This window comes from Camellia sinensis, chromosome 7, assembly GCF_055761805.1.
Source record: "Camellia sinensis isolate YWXY chromosome 7, ASM5576180v1, whole genome shotgun sequence".
Taxonomy (NCBI): Eukaryota; Viridiplantae; Streptophyta; class Magnoliopsida; order Ericales; family Theaceae; genus Camellia; species Camellia sinensis.
In genome coordinates, this window is record NC_138967.1 from 173845381 (window position 1) to 173862392 (window position 17012).

The 17012-nt window shown below is 30.4% G+C and overlaps 1 protein-coding gene across 1 annotated transcript; it reads left to right on the forward strand.

Moving 5' to 3' along the window:
• Positions 1-6182: 6182 nt before the first annotated feature.
• PRPS20 (chloroplast 30S ribosomal protein S20) lies at positions 6183-9143 on the forward strand. Its single transcript, XM_028231815.2, has 3 exons — positions 6183-6554; positions 6662-6828; positions 8774-9143. Exons 1-3 carry the CDS (start codon positions 6404-6406, stop codon positions 9002-9004), a joined length of 549 nt encoding a protein of 182 aa, XP_028087616.2. The 5' UTR covers positions 6183-6403; the 3' UTR covers positions 9005-9143.
• The last annotated feature ends 7869 nt before the right edge of the window (positions 9144-17012 follow it).

Here is a 17012-nt window from a genome sequence, read left to right on the forward strand (position 1 = left end):
ACAAATAAATATGTATATAATGATGGTTGAATAAACCAACTAGATGGATCACAAAATAGATACTAATGTTGGGTCACAACCCGATTCAAGCACAATTCTCAAACACATGTACAAGTTAAGTCCAACATAACATAGCTTAACCCAAGCTCAAGATTAAATCCAAGTCCAAGACCAAACCCAACATATGCACAAGTACAAGCCTAGGCCCAGTCCAAACTAAAACTAAGTACAAATCTAAGCCCAATTTTATTGATACACACTTCATGAAACAATTCTTATTCACAAATCAGTGGTTTCGGCTCATTATTTTTGTATTGTAATTTTCTCACTTAAGAGAATACAAAATTACTCAGACCCATGTCAACCGACAATTGATCCCACTTTAATTTCGAGTTAAAGTTGCCAAAAAATCGTTATTTTCCAACAATATATATACATGTGTATAGAGTTTTGTTGTAGCAACAAGGTCAAGGTGAAAGATCAAACACCAATGCCCCGTTTCTCATTTAGGTAAGAAAAGAAAAGAAATAATTGCGAGAGAAGAATACGAGCAAGATTTTTTTCTTTGTTTGTATTTCAAGGGATAATTTTGACATTATAAATATTTTATAACTAATTAACTTGTTTCTTACAAAATCTCATCACTGTTGGTGAAAAATGAAATAAGCTTAGTAAAAGAGTTTTATTTCTCACATTTTTTTAAAATTATTTTTTCTCACTATTTTTTCACTCAACTTATAACTTATAAATCATAAATACGAAGGAAGTTATCTTTCTCATATTTTTTTTTTATAATTTATCGCCAAACCACCTCTAAACATAGTGCAAAAGCTGAGCTTTGAAAGTTCTGTACGTGAGATTGGTTGGGGTGGAAATTGGAATAAGAAAATTATTTTGTTCACGCAATTAATAATGTGTGTGGATAAAATATATACAACTTTACTAAAATAAATAATGTTTCTAATAGTTTTCAAGTAAAAATTGAACTGCATGATTGTATTTTTATTTATAATAAGATAAAGGAAAATAATCTATGATTATTAAAAATGAAAAGTGTGAATAGCTTTTCTCCAAACTAACAGAACAGTAGAGTTTACATGCTACTTGTGTTTTTAGGGTTCAATGTTTCATGTTTTGCTTCTTTCTTTCTTTATTATTTTTTCTTTGCATTTTTTTAAATTAAAAAATAAAACACTTTTTGATAATTTGGTGAAGGCACAATGAAACTACAACTCCGTAATGAGATAGTATTATTTTTCAACAAAAAACGTATTAACTTATGGAGAGAAATCTTATCATCACACAACTCTGTTGATTTATGCGAAGACAGATAGGATTTAATTTGCGATCGTCAAACTCACGGTATAAGTGATTATGAATGATTTTATTCAGGTTGATGGTTGATAAAAATGGTGATTATAATTTGTTGCAGCCAAGTTCAAAGTTAAGATTTGAAGAAATGTGAGAGAAAATGTCATGTGTCTAGCTATCTCTCTTTCTCTCTCTTTTTTTTTTTTTTTTCCAATTAAATTAGTTAACCGGAATAACTAGAGAGCTGTAATTGTGTATACCGAGTTTAAATTTAAAAAAATTAAAAATTCAAGATTTAATTGATGCAAAGATCAAACCTTCAATTTTTTTGGTTGTAATTTTTACTATAATAATTTATCAAAATGAAAATGGTGTGGACTTTTATTTTAATTTTTTATATATATAAATAAAAGGATCTTGATGAAATTTTAATTTGAAAAATCATGTTTGGTTTGTTTTTTAGAAAAAAATTTAAATTTGATAAAAATAAATATTAAAATCATATTTTTAAATTTATAAAAAACACTTTTAACCTTCAAAAGATAAAATTACATAAAAATAATAAATATTTTTTATATTTTTTTAAAAAATTCTTATGAAAGGCTAAGAGCATCTCCAATGGAGCTGCTATATTAGTTGTCAAAGCTAAAAAATGACAGAAATGGCAAAAATCAGTCTCCAACGGTCTGCTATTTCACTTGCCAAATATGGCAGATGCCATATGTGTTCTCAAATATGGCAAGTGAAATAGCAGATGCCAACCTTGCCAGATTAGCAAAAATCAACAGAAATTGGCACCAAATTCAGTTGAGAAAACAACAGAATTAATCCAGTAGGGAAGCTATTTTCCAAAATCAAACCCAATTTTTACAATCAAGCAAATTTCACATGAAGACAGATCGTGTATATATATATATGATCAAACCCATGAAGACAGCTTGTATATATATATATGATCAAAATCAAAATCAAACCCAAAATATATATATATATATATATGATCAAACCCATGAACCTCTGCTGACCGTATGTATATATATATATATGATCAAGATCAAAATCAAACCCAAAACATATATATATATATATATATATATGATCAAACCCATGAAACCATAGCAGACTGTATATATATATATATATATATGATCAAAATCAAACCCAAAACACATGCACAGATTTTTGATGGAGATCAAAACAGATGAACACAGATTTTTTTGATGGAGATCAACACAGATCAAAACATATATGTATATAGATGAAGATCGTACCAGAGACGGAGAGTACACAGATCGGAGGGAGACAGAGTCAAACCAGAAAGAGAGGGTTCCGATCTTGGAGGAGAACGGGGAGATCGGGTCCGATCATGGAGGAGAAGGGTTCCGATCTCGGAGGACATCATGGAGGAGGGGGTTCCGATCTTGGAGGAGAAGGGGAGATCGGGTTCCGATCTTGTGCTCTATTTGGTTTGTGCTCTGTTTGATTTCGGCCATGGAGGAGGAGAAAGAGTGAGAATGAGCTGTGGAGGAGATGAGAGTGAGGAGAGTGAGAAATTGTAGATAGATGTATGGCAAAGTAGTGATGCCTCAGTGTAAATAACGGCTCTGTTTGGTTTGTTCAACAAAAAATTATATAATATAAATATAAATATATAATTTTGGGTTTGTTCGGGAATGGTTTATATGAATATAAATATAAATATATAAATATATAAAAATTATATATATTTATATAAATTATATAATATAAATATAAATATATAAATATAAATATAAATACAAAAATTAGTGATGCCTCAATATTTGTCTAGATGAGAATAATATAAATATATAATTTTTTTAACAAACAGGTAAAAAAATTGTCACAAAAGACAAAACGAATAAAAATAAAATCACAAAAAACTTATATACAAACAACACCTACAAATTTAGAGGGAAAGTTGGTTGAGATTTGTCAAAAATAGCAAATGACCATTGGAGCACCATTGCTATAATTTGACAAAATAACACTATTCGTTGCCAAATTATAGCAATAGCAACCCTAAGAGCATCTCCAATGGTGTGCCATTGGAGCTGCTATTGCCAAATTATGGCAGCAGTGGATAGAAAGGCAGCTCCAATGGCAACTTTTAGCAGCTGCCATCTTTGGCAAATGTCAAAACCTGTGTCAAATATGGCACAAGCTTTGGCAGCTGCCAAAGCTGCCAAGTCACCTTCAACCAACCTCCTCCTTCCCTCCCTCCCTTTTTCATCATCCTTTCCAAACACAGTTCAATATTCATACTACACTACACAGTTTTATCATCCTTTCCAAACAATTTCATAATTTTAAAATTCGCCATCCCTTTGTCATCATACTACACAGTTTCATAATTTTAAAATTCATCATCCCTTTTTCATCATGCTACACAGTTTCATAATTTTAAAAAAATTCACCAATTTGAAGCAGTTTCCAAACAATTTATTTCATCAACACAGAAAATTAATTAAAATCAATTTCATCAATTTCACCAACAATTTCACAAATCAAAACCAATTCCATCATTTTCAACAATCAATTTCACCATCAATTTCACAGACAATTAAAAAAAAAATACAGAAAATCAAAACAGTGAGAAAAAAAAAACCTGAATCTTCTTTGTTCTTCGGATGATCTGGGTTGTAGGAGAGAGAGAGAAAGGGATGATGAATTTTGCATCTCCTTCTGTAATGAGAACACCTACCACCGAAAACCCACCAACAAAAAAATTAAGAACAAAACAAAAACAACTTTAAATCACAAAAACAAGCAGAAAAATAAATCAAATCCAAAAACTAATTACCCAAATTCTTCAGAACCAAGGTCGATCATATTCAGAGACTCCTCTTTAACCAACGAGTCCGAGACAAAGATCTGGGTTGTAGGAGAGAGAGAGAGAGAGAGAGAGAGAGAGAGAGAGAGAGAGATGAGTGAGATCAAGAGAGGGGTGGGGGGTAGATAGAGACGGAAAACAGAGATTGTAGTATCTATCTTGATGATAAAGAGAGGAAGATGATTATAGAGAGAAGTGAGAGGGAGAGGGAGTGAAAGACAGAGTTGAGAGTGAGAGTGAGATGTAAAGGGTTGGATCATTCTGGATATCCATCTCATCCGTTGGTGGTGATTTACGTGGATGGTGGTGATTTACCTTGGGAAGGAAAAAGAGTCGTTGTGCTCCTCTGGCCTAAAAAAAAAAAAAAAAAAATTAACGGTAATATTTTATTTTCTGAACGGTCATATTTTACATTTTTATAAATAGAAGCCTCAATCTTACTTTCATTCACAACACATTTCTTTTCTCATCTCTTTTTTCCCAAACGGTCATATTTTAATTTTTTCGGCCAATCACTATGGAAGGTTCATCAAAAACAAAGAGAGAAAAATCATTCACTACTGAAGAAGATATGGCAATTTGTAGAGCTTGGTGTCACATTACTGAAGACCCAATTATTGGAAATTCGCAATCGCATTCTCATTTTTGGGGAAGAATTTTTGAAAATTATTGTTTATTGCAGAATGATCACTCAAGAACACAAGTGTCTATCTCATCTCGATGGGGTGTAATCATGAAATGTTGCCACAAATTTCGTGGGTGTATAGCGCAAGTCGAAAATCTACATCCAAGTGGGGCGTCACAAGTTGATATAGTAAGATTTCATTTCCATTTATTATATTAGTTTTTTTTTAATTATTTTGTCTTACATAAAAATTAACTAATTAATTAATTTAATATTTTATTGATATAGATGCTTCGAGCAAAACTGTTATACCATCAAGATGAAAACAAACATTTTCTTTTTGAACATTGTTGGCCAATCTTGCAAAACAATATCAAGTGGCAAGATGTAACTCCTACGAACATGGTGAAGTCAAGAATACATACACCGTTTTCCCCTAATTCAGCCCCCGATTCTCCTATGGATAACTGCATTTCTCTTGAAGATGACACCAGTCCAAGTGTTGGTAACAATCCAACTGTTGGTGAGGGCAGTGTCTCTACAAAAGGTAAAAGGCCTATGGGTAGGAAATCTGCAAAAGAATTATTTCGGAAAAATCAAGTCGCTCAAGCTGAAGTTCAAAAAATGAGCACACAATTGGACACATTCAACCAATACCTTGCTGAGAAGGAAAAGAAAAAAGATGAAAGAGAAGAAAAAAGGATTCAAGCACTACAGGAAATGAAAGAACTTGAGATCAGAAAAGAAGAACATGAGATAATGACTATGGACATTTCTCTTTTGGACCCTCAGACAAAAGCATATTACATAATGCGAAAAAATGAGATTTTCGCCAAGTGGTCTTCAAATGTCAGTAGCCCAAATTACTATTTCCCCATGCCTCCTGATGAATAATTACAGGATAATTGGTGATTGTTTATTTTTTAATTTAGTAATGTCATTTAATTTGTAATTTTTAATTTTTAATTTGGATGGTTGGTTGTTGGTGGGTAATTGGTGATTGTTTATTTTTCATGTGTAGTTAAAAAAAATCATTAAATATGTAGTGATATGTTTTTTGGTGGGGTGAATTAATCAAACAATTTTATTTTTTTTTCCAATTTTTCATTTTTTTAATTTTTTATATTTGTCTAGTTGGGAATAATATAAATATATAATTTTTGTAACAAACAGGTAAAAAAATGTCACAAAAACAAAAAATAAATAAAAATAAAATCACAAAAAACCTATATCCAAACAACACCTACAAACTTGGAGGGAAAGTTGGTTGAGATTTGTCAAAAATAGCAAATGACCATTGGAGCACCATTACTATAATTTGACAAAATAACACTATTCATTGCCAAATTATAACAATAACAATAACAAAATACCAACAATCATTGGAGATGCTCAAATATAGCAATAAAGATGCTCTAACGTAGCAATTCTTTTGGGTACAAATTGGATCTTGGAACGTTGATAGGATGCTGAATAACCGTATCCAAACAGCCCCGTATTCGCACCTTCTTTCGCTGTGTGGATAAGATAACAGGGAGACTCGGAGAGCGAAACGTTTCATCGGCGCTTCTTCTTCTTCTCCGATTCTTAGAGAGAGAGAGAGAGAGGAGAGAGAGATGGCTGTAGTTGTACAATGCTGGGCTCTTCCATCCAATTTCAAAACCCTATCCCTCAATTACCCTTATTCTTCTACTCACCCCAAACCCACTTCATCACTCAGGTCTCTAAGCTTCTCTTCCACCACTTCTCACAATGTCTTCTCCACAGGTACTACTCAAAAACCCATTTGTCTGTATTTGGCTTTTCTCTGCTCAAATCACAAAACCCTTGTTCTTAAATAGTTTTAAAAAATTGTTTTTTGGTAATATTTTCAGGTTTGATTTCGATGAGCCCTGTTGTGAGGCCGACTCGTCACTCGATTGTTTGCGAGGCTGCTCCGAATAAGAAGGCCGATTCGGCTGCGAAGAGAGCTCGTCAAGCAGAGAAGAGGCGTGTCTACAACAAAGCTCGGAAATCCGAGGTCAAGACTCGGATGAAGAAGGTATTTTAATTGTGGGTTTGCTTGTTTCTTAATTGTAGACTAAAGTGGTATTTGATTATGTTGAGTTTTACAGGGTTATTTCAGTTTTGAATTCATGTTTAGGCTTCTTGATGATAATGTATTGAATTTGCTTTTGTGTGCGTGTGTGTGTGTGTGGGGAGGGGGGGGGGGGTGTTGTAGATTATTGGGGGTTTTGGCTTATTTGCTTTATGCAATTAGAGTGATTGAATAATTGTGCTTTTTTTATAATGATGAATTGTAATTTTGGTGGCTTTCCTTTTGCTAAAAACTTGGATCTTGAATTTGTTATAAGGGGAAGGAAAAGTAAGGGGAAAAGAAAGGAAAAGGAAATGAAATGAGAGAAGCTAATTTCTTACTTTTGTTTGGTTGGCTGAGAAAATTACAAGAAATTGAATAAGCATTTGTTTGAAAATCCTGTTTTTATTTTTTATTTTTTATTTTTTTATTTTTAAATTTTATGCGTAGGTACCCCTTATATAAAAAAAGAACAAATTGGGTATAAGTAATTTTGTTTCATTTTTTTCCCTTAACAAATCCAAGATACATAGTGTTAAGAAACTTATTTGTGTTATGTCATCCAATTGATTTTGTCAAGTTTCTTGGGTTAATCTGGAAAGACTTTTCTGCCAACTTAACCTTTAACATATTATTTTGTAGTTAAGGAAGTTCAGCTTGTTGAAACCTGTAATCCTTGACACACTGCTATTGCCGCTTATAAAATATTATAGCCTGTCTTGAAATTTTGTTGTTGTTGGGCCAGAATCTAGCAAACTATCTTGTTTAATGGTTATACATGAAACTTAATTCTTGATACAACAATATCAATTGGAATGCAAGATTTTTGTACAGTATCCATGATTGTTCCCATATCAAATGGCATGGCATTATATGATGCTGAGGCAACATAGCTTCTATTTACAAGAGTTCTACAGCATGTCCTTTTAAGCTAGATTAGACTTTCTTTCATTGATTGTAGAGAGTTTGCCTACTTTTCCCCTATTCAAGATTACGCAGTAGTGTTAGTCCATGTTGTAGAAAATATGTGGTGTTCATTGATAAATTTGTGGTAAGATAATTGCGAAATTATTGTGGAGGGATTATTTGAAACGAGGGTTCTAAATGCAAGTAAGATTTTTGTGATATACCCTATAAAAGGAGTGAGTCGGAACTAATTCTTATAGCTTGGAGAGATTTTAATATCTGTTTCCAGTTTCTCAAACTTTCAGTTTATTGGAGCTATGTAGCCAGTGCATTTAATAAAAATAGAAAATATATAGTATTTTTTTTTAACGATAATAGTAAGCCACTTTGGTTTAAGCAAAAGAAATGCAAGTAGTGAAATTATAAGTACTGAGGAATTATCTTGTCTTCCAGGAATTCCAACTAGGTTGTGTGCCCTCCCAATTCTATTGGTTGCTTTATGTAATACATATGAGAAAAAATAAGAAATAATGGGTATGTAGCTAGTAGAATTGCAAAGGCATACCACATAGGACATGGGGCAGACCTATGTGATAATTTTTCATTAGTATTTGTGAAATTCTTGCAGTAGTATAAATTGGACTGGAAGGTTGCTGAATCATTTACGGGAAATGAGTTAATTCCCATTTGAAGACTTAGAATGAAGTGGAAGGGTTGAAAAGTTATGAAAGAAATTAGACCATTGACCGGAATGTAAGAGAATTTATGTTATCAAAGCCCAGTGAAAGGCCATCATGAGCAATTTTTTTTTCTTAATACTTATGTTGCAGTACATCTAAAGTTGTTTCATTTTTTTTTTTTTGGCCGAATGTGTGTTTTTTTCTTTTGCATTTCCATCCATATATCTTATTCTGTTCTTTCAATAGTAAGCAAGAGAAACCACAAACTTGAGGAAAGGTGTAAATCTTAATTTGTGGGTTTCGATACTACTTTTCATTTTCAGGTCTTGGAAGCACTAGATGTACTCAGGAAAAAATCCGATGCACAACCCGAAGAAGTACTTGCAATCGAGCAATTGATTGCAGAGGCCTATTCAATTATTGATAAGGCGGTGAAAGTGGGAACGTTGCACAGGAACACTGGAGCAAGAAGGAAGTCTAGGCTTGCAAGGAGAAAGAAGGCTGTTGAAATTCACCATGGCTGGTATACCCCTTCTCCGGCTCTCACTGCCTAGTACGTATTAACGAGACCAGATTGTTTGAAAAATTTTCTTGTTTCTTTTTACGAGGGGATGATTTCTATCATATTTTTTGTCACTGCTGTTGTATATTTTCTTCAGATGCAATGCAGCCCTAGTATTTTTCTTTGTTTTATGTAAGTGTATTTACTTGGTTTCTATGGTTCTGTGGTTCTCAGTTGAGAATTTAATATAGCCAGCTCTAGTTATAATCAATTAAACAGCCATTACCAGTTCTAAGCCTGCCGCATCATAATTAAAGAAAATACTTAAAAACCAATGTGGAGTGTTTTTTATTATCTCGAAAAGTGTTTTCAACTTATATTTTTTGATTATCAATTTTGTAAAATGTTGCACCACACTGGATTTTGTCACTTGTCTTAATACACTTTGGAAACAGAATTATGCCTCAAGAATTTTGTATTTTAAAACTTCCACCGTATGGTGTGGTTAAGAATATCTTTAATGCTTCATCAAAATTTTTATCAAATTTGAATAAAAATTTGATCTGATATGATACATTTTAATTGTTTCATCAAATCCAACCGGTCATCTGGTCTATAGTAATTTTTCATCAAATCTTTCTCAATTTGGTTGTTCACTCGGTTGATCAGCCAATATTTTAGCAATGGCCACCATTTTACCAATGGTCACCTGCGAAATTTGATGAAAGGTTAAACGTTTCTTTAATTTGGTTAAAAAAGTATGGCTTCCTTCATTTGATACTTATTTGATAAAATCGTTGGAATATTGTTTTTATCAAATTTAAATTTAATGAAAAGTACATATATGAATTGGAGATGGTCTAAGATAAGTTTATTGGAATAAGGACTTTGGGTTGTGTTTGTTTGGGGATCATGTCATGGAATTGAAATATGCATTTTTGCAATTTGGATAATTTTATTTTCATGCACTAATTCCTCTCAGTTCAACACTTACTAAAAAATTTTCTTAATACAATTTTATCTTAAAATAAAAATATCATAGTACTCTTATCTTCTTCCACTCAATCCATAATTCTAAAATATCACAACCATCTTCCATCATTAGCGTCTCCTCTTTCCACTGTCATACTCTTTTGTCGCCTCTTTCCTCCTTCACCTGCAACTACATCCACCATAAATCATACATTTTCACAAATCCATCGTCGTGAACCACTCACTTTTGAGATTAACTTCGGATGTGTATGATGGAAAGCAACTACATCCACCATAAATCATACATTTTCACAAATCCATCGTCGTGAACCACTCACTTTTGAGATTAACTTCGGATGTGTATGATGGAAAGGGATGAGATGAGAGTGGCGGCGATGGTGGTAATGGAAGGAGACTGGTTGCAATGGTGGTGAAGTAGGGGTGGATGGATGGGGAAAAAAAAAAACCCTTAAGATTTTAAAATTGAAAATGATGGTATTATTGAAATAAAAAGATCAAAAATGTTTGAGACCCCCTTTCCCACCCACCCCCTTTGACCTCATTTCCCTCCTATTGGCCAATTTTTCTTTTTTATTTTTTTTCTTTTCCTTCTCCTCTATTCACCACTCGCCACGTGTGTGTGGGGGTGGTGGGGGTGGTGATTGGAGGGGTCTCTATCAATACTCTAAAAAGATATATATTGAGAATTTTTATTTTTTATGTATATACTAAAAAAACATTCATTAAGTGTGAATTCAGAAGAATCGGTGTTGCAATTTGAAATCTCATGTTTGGATATAAAAAAACATAAAAATGGACTTTTGAATTGACTATTCCACATGGGGACTATTCTTATGAAATATTTTGAAATGATGGTGATTATACTATACTCTTATTTATTTAGATGGACTAGATGAATAAAAATTATAACCTAGACTATTAATCTTAATATGCATAGTCCTTGCACTATTTAATATAGATGATTGATATTTTATTTTTTTTATAATTTTTAAATTTTTAAATTAAAATATTAAGTTGTAAATAAAATGTTACGCTTACAATATTTCAATCAAATAACGAGTTAGGTAAGATAGTAAAAATCTGACCCAGGTCCAGTCCGACCGAGAATTGTCGATCCCTATCTACCAGTGCGTGTGTATGTAGACAAGATTTAAGGCTGCACTTAGACCTTTATAATGACCAGTCTTATGATGCCACGTTATGAGGCAAAGCTGCATGCGTGAGTATGCGAATTGGTCTAATGTTAGCGGATCTCGGGATCTGCCGTGCTGTGCTCTGGGCACAGCAGTTGTTGGCCTTGTTTGTTAAGGTAGTTTGACCTATTATAAAAAAATTAAAAAGTTAAAAAGTTATTTAAAAAATTAAAAAATTAATACTATTTACTAAAAATTAATAATTACGGTCGTATAATTTTTAATTTTAATTTTTTTTTACAAATTAATTTTTAAAATTTTTTATTACACATTTTTTCATAAAAAATTAAAAAGTTAACCCAAATATTTATATTTTCTTCCTCAATTTTTTAGTCTAAAAAGATAAAAATTACACTTATTTAGGACACCCTAAACAACCCCTAAGTTTCGTCTGAGCCTTTTTAATAATTGGGTAAATTATATGGACACCCTGATATTTATATTTATTATAGTTTTTTCTTTTACTTTTTAGAAATTACATTTCCTTTTGAGATTTAAAATTTCATTACAGATTTCTCCCTTTAGCAGTTTAATTTTTTTAAATACCAATTTTGCTCTCATTTGGTAAATACATTGACACCCCTCAAATTTTAAAAATTACAATTCCCTCCCCAAAGTTTAAAGTAGTATTACCAATTGCCTCCTCGGTTAATATTAGTTAGAAAAAAAATTCATTGAAAAAAAAAATTAATTGGAAAAAAAATTATTTGAAAAAAAAATTAATTGAAAAAAACTTTTGTTAGTAAATTTTTTAAATTTTTATTTAAAAACCAACGTAAACTCATTTTTTGAATTTACGTTTTTTTTTTTCAAATTTACAAATCGAAACAACCATTTATAAACTAAAAAAATTATCAAACAAGTTTTTATAACAGTTTTTAAAATTTTTGTAAATATAAATTGAAAACTGAAAACGAAATGGTTACCAAGCAAGCCTCAGATGGTAAAAATATCGTAAAATTAACAAATAATTAAATAAGTTACTAACATAAAAATTGACTTATCAAAAAATTCTTAGGTTATGTGTGTTTTGATTTTTAGAATTTTTTTTAAAAAAAGTTAAAAAGTTAATTTGGTTAAGAAATAAAAAAATAAAAAATAATTATCATTTAAGGGTAAAAAATAATTATCATTTTAACTTTTGGGCATGTTATATACATACATATGCCTGTTTCAGTTTAATTTATAAAAAATTATTTCTAACCACTCGAAAGATAAAAATTATATAAAAATGAAAATTATTATTTTTTATTTCTTAACTAAATTAATTTTGAATTTTTAAAAAAAATTCTAAAAATCAAACCATACATAACCTAAGAATATTTTGATAAGTCATTTCTTACGTTGGTAACTTATTTAATTATTTGTTAATTTTACGACATTTTTACCATCTAAAACCTGTTTGGTAACCATTTCGTTTTCAGTTTTCAATTTTTAATTTATATTTACAAAAATTTAAAAAACTGTCATAAAAACTTGTTTGATAATTTTTTTGGTTTTTAAATGGTTGTCTCAGTTTGTAAATTTGAGTAAAAAACGTAAATTCAAAAAATGAGCTTACGTTAGTTTTTAAACAGAAATTTAAAAATTTTACTAATAAAATTTTTTTTCAATTAATTTTGTTTCAATGAATTTTTTTTCCAACTAATACTAACCGAGGGGGGCAATTGGTAATGCTACTTTAAATCTTAAGGAGGGGATTGTAATTTTTAAAATATGAGGGGTGTCAATGTAATTTACCTAGTGAAGGCAAAATTAGTATTTAAAAAAATTAAATTGCTGAAGGGGGAATTGTAATAAATATAAACCTCATGGGGTGTCAGTGTAATTTACCCTTAATAATTTGAATTGTTTATATTGTAAGATTCGTCAAGTGAATTATTTATGTAAAAAATTAAGTTTATTGGATATCTATAATCCTATAAGTAAAACACATTTATTTTTTATAAAAATTAATGGTTAACATAATTTTAATAAATTTTTAAAAACAATTAAGACCTAATCATGGGGTTATGAATATTCAATTAACTTGATTTTTTATATGAATAATATTCTTAACAAACTCTACAATATAAACGATTTAAATTATCAAAAATATTCTAGACAAACTCTCACAAATGGACACAGCAGACTATTGTGCCTTGAAGGCACAACCACACAAGTCCAATGTTAGCCACCTCAAAATATTTATTAATTTTTTTTTATTAAATGTTTTCATATGAGCCTCATATTTATGTGAAATATTTAGTGCAAATTTTGATATTTTTTTATAGAATTTTTAACATTTATTTTGATATTTTTTTTAGAATTTCTTGCATTTTTAGGGAGTGTTTGGGAACGTGGGTCGGGAGACTTTTTTTTTGCGATCTAAGGCTCATTTGGGAACATACTATTTTAGTAATTTTTTGATTTTTTGGCTAAAATATGAGATAAAAAAATTAGTACGTTTGGAATAATTTTTTAATTTTTACGAAAAGTTGTGCAAAAAGTAGAGAAAAAAGAGAATCGTTAACTTTTTTATATAGATTATAGACTTTTTGATTTTTTTTAGTAATTTTTAAATTTTTAGGCTGAAACACTCACATGCCAAATGAGGTCTTTTAAGGAGATAGTAAAAAGTCACTTTTTAATTTTTAGGCCTTGTTTGTCATAATATAAAAAAGTCAAAAAGTCACTATCCTATTTAAGTCACATCATTTTGTTTAAGTCACATCATCTCTCTATCACATCACTCCAAACTCAACCCATACTCAACTCATACTTCATAAATAAGTCAAAAAATACACTTATTTAGATCATTCCAAATCACCCCTTAATCTATTTTGGTCACATCACTTCTTTACTTTTTTATACATTTAAAAAAAATGAAAAAGTTAATTTTTAATTAATTCCCAAAACAACACTTAAAATAGTTAATAAAATAAAATATTATATTTAAATCATAATTATTAATTTTTTTTATCATAATCATTAAATTGATTATAAAAAAAAAATCAACTATGATTACAATAAAACTTTTTTAATGAAATTAAAACAATTAAAAAAAATTACTTAAAATAATCAAATTTATTAGTGTAGAGAGAGGGGGTTGAAAGGAAGGATGGGTTTGGGTTTTGGTTTTGGTTTTGGTTTTGGTTTTATTTGATTTTTGTTAGGGATGGCAATTTAAAACCGATTTGACGGGGACCCGATCTATCACGCCCCAAAATTTGGACAATTAAATATTAAATTAGGACTAAACCCCAATTAATATTCCATCATCCAAATCCTAGGGGTGAAACAAAAAAAAACTAAACGCAAACTAAACCATCCACTATAATCTCATTATTAACAAATACCTCAACATTAAGTGCCAACAACTAGTCCAAACAACTTAAATAAAGTACGGTTACAAACCAATCTAAATTATTCCAATACTAAAGTCATAAAGAGAATAATAAATACATAGACTAATATCAATCTTTAACTCAATAAAACAAAAGAAGTCCAAACGGCAGGTCCAACACTATCGTAAATCCAAGTCACCACCGTAGTCCCAACTAATCCTGCAAATGAAGCTCAGCTGCGCTCAAACAGAACGCACCCGAGTTGCCAAGAGACAAAACGGGTCAGTATACAGGTATACTGGTATGAGTACAAGAATTGACACCCACGTGTCCACCAGATACAAACAAAAAGTATATTATTTCTTGTTACGAAACAAGACAAGTAGTTCCAACCTCACCGAGACGAATGAGTAGTTTCTCGAGATACGGTGGCATTTAGTTTCTTGTCCGTATACAAGGAAATATAAATTGATTATAGAATAGACAATATAGAAATAAAAATATGGTGGGTCAGTCCTGCATAAAAAGTTAGTAAGACCCACCATCCTGCAAAACAAATAAAATTAGTATAATTTAATCATAAGTAACTTGTTGAAACAAATATAAAATTACATCGTTTCATACTTAAATAATTCGAATTGATCAAAACTCAAAGAACAAAAGTTGTATAGAATCAAATTTCCTATAAGACATCGCGTACGAATTTAACAGAAATTGAACAGGTTAAGAGAAAAACTTGATATAAAAATCTAGATAGAATTCAATCGAAAAATCTGAAACTGAAACGAACTAAAACAGCCCTAAGATGATTTTTTTTCGAAAAATTTCAAAACACGAAAAGTGTGCAGAATAATGTTTTACTTCAGTTTACGCAAAACCAATAAAAAAATGAGCTCGTTTCATGGTTAAAACAACCTATAAAAATCTGCATTACCAGAGTGAGTCAAACCGACAATAGCCAAGGTCATCCGATTATAAGTTCTAATCGATCTTTTTAATAAAAAGGTACAACACAAAAGTTGTCCAAAATCACGAATACATGCTTCTGCTCAAATTTCATAATTTATCAAGATCGTTTACTATTATATATATTTTTTTATCTTGTACATATCAGTACCATTCACACTATACTAATAAATTCACAATTAAATTCTTTGTTCCTTAACTCCACCACTTCGGCCCTCCACTTCTGGCCTACACATATATCCCATGTGCCTCTCGTATATCTAACACTGCTCCAAAGCCAAACTTGCACGGGGATATCGTCCCGAGTTTGACTCACACTCCCCGGATGGTTAGCATATACGTACGCGCGTAAATCAAAGCACTCGTCTACTCATGAGAACGAGGCAACAATATAAATAACATCTCATCAACATCATGAGACAAATATAACAATGCCGGGCATAAGGCATTAAACAACTCTCATAATTCTCACTTTTTTATACACTCTTTCTCCCCATCACTCAAATAAAACAACAATCCATGGAGTCATGGTGGAGTATAAGGAATTTATCTATAGGTTCATAATTAATCTTAATTTCATATGACCATGAGTGTAATTACGACCATAAAATAAATCCATATAAAAATCATAAACATGGCATACACAACTAATCCAAATAAGTAAAATCAATCCTTCATTTACATGCAAATACAAAATTTATCCAACATCATCCATATAAAAATCATAAACATGGCATACACAACTAATCCAAATAAGTAAAATCAATCCTTCATTTACATGCAAATACAAAATTAATCCAACATCAAATAAAAATAAATAAATAAAAACAACGAATCAATCCATCCTCTAACCAATATCTATGGATTCTAAGTTTATTTTAATTTTATATAATCATGAGTGTGATTACAATCATAAAATCAATCCATATAAAAAAAAAAAAACCCTAAACCTTGCATGCAACTAATCAAAATAATTAACATCAATCAATCATCTAAAAACTCTAAACCTTACATAAACAACCAATCAAAATAATTAAAATCAATCAATCATCTATAAACCCTAAACTTTACATACACCACTAGTCAAAATAATTAAAATCAATCTATCATCTTTGTGTGAATACAAAATCAAACTAATATCAAATAAATAAATAAAAACAAAGAATTAAATATAAATCAAGGGAAGTGGATTTTGTACTCACAATTATTTTTGAAGATCAAAGAATCACTCAAATAATTAATAAAATCACCCAAAATAAAACCCTAAACCTTGCATACCCAACTAATGCAAATAATTAAAATCAATCAATTATCCAAAAACTCTAAACCTTACATACACGTCTAATCAAAATAATTAAAAAGTTAGTCAATCATTTAAAAATTCTAAACCTTACATATCCAACTAATTAAAATAATTACAATCAATTAATTATCTAAAATCTTAAACCTTACATATACATCTAATCAACATAATTAAAATTAATCAATCATCTAAAAATCCTAAACCTTACATACTCAATTAATTAAAATTATTACAATCAATTAATCATCTAAAACCTTAAACCTTACATATACATCTAAT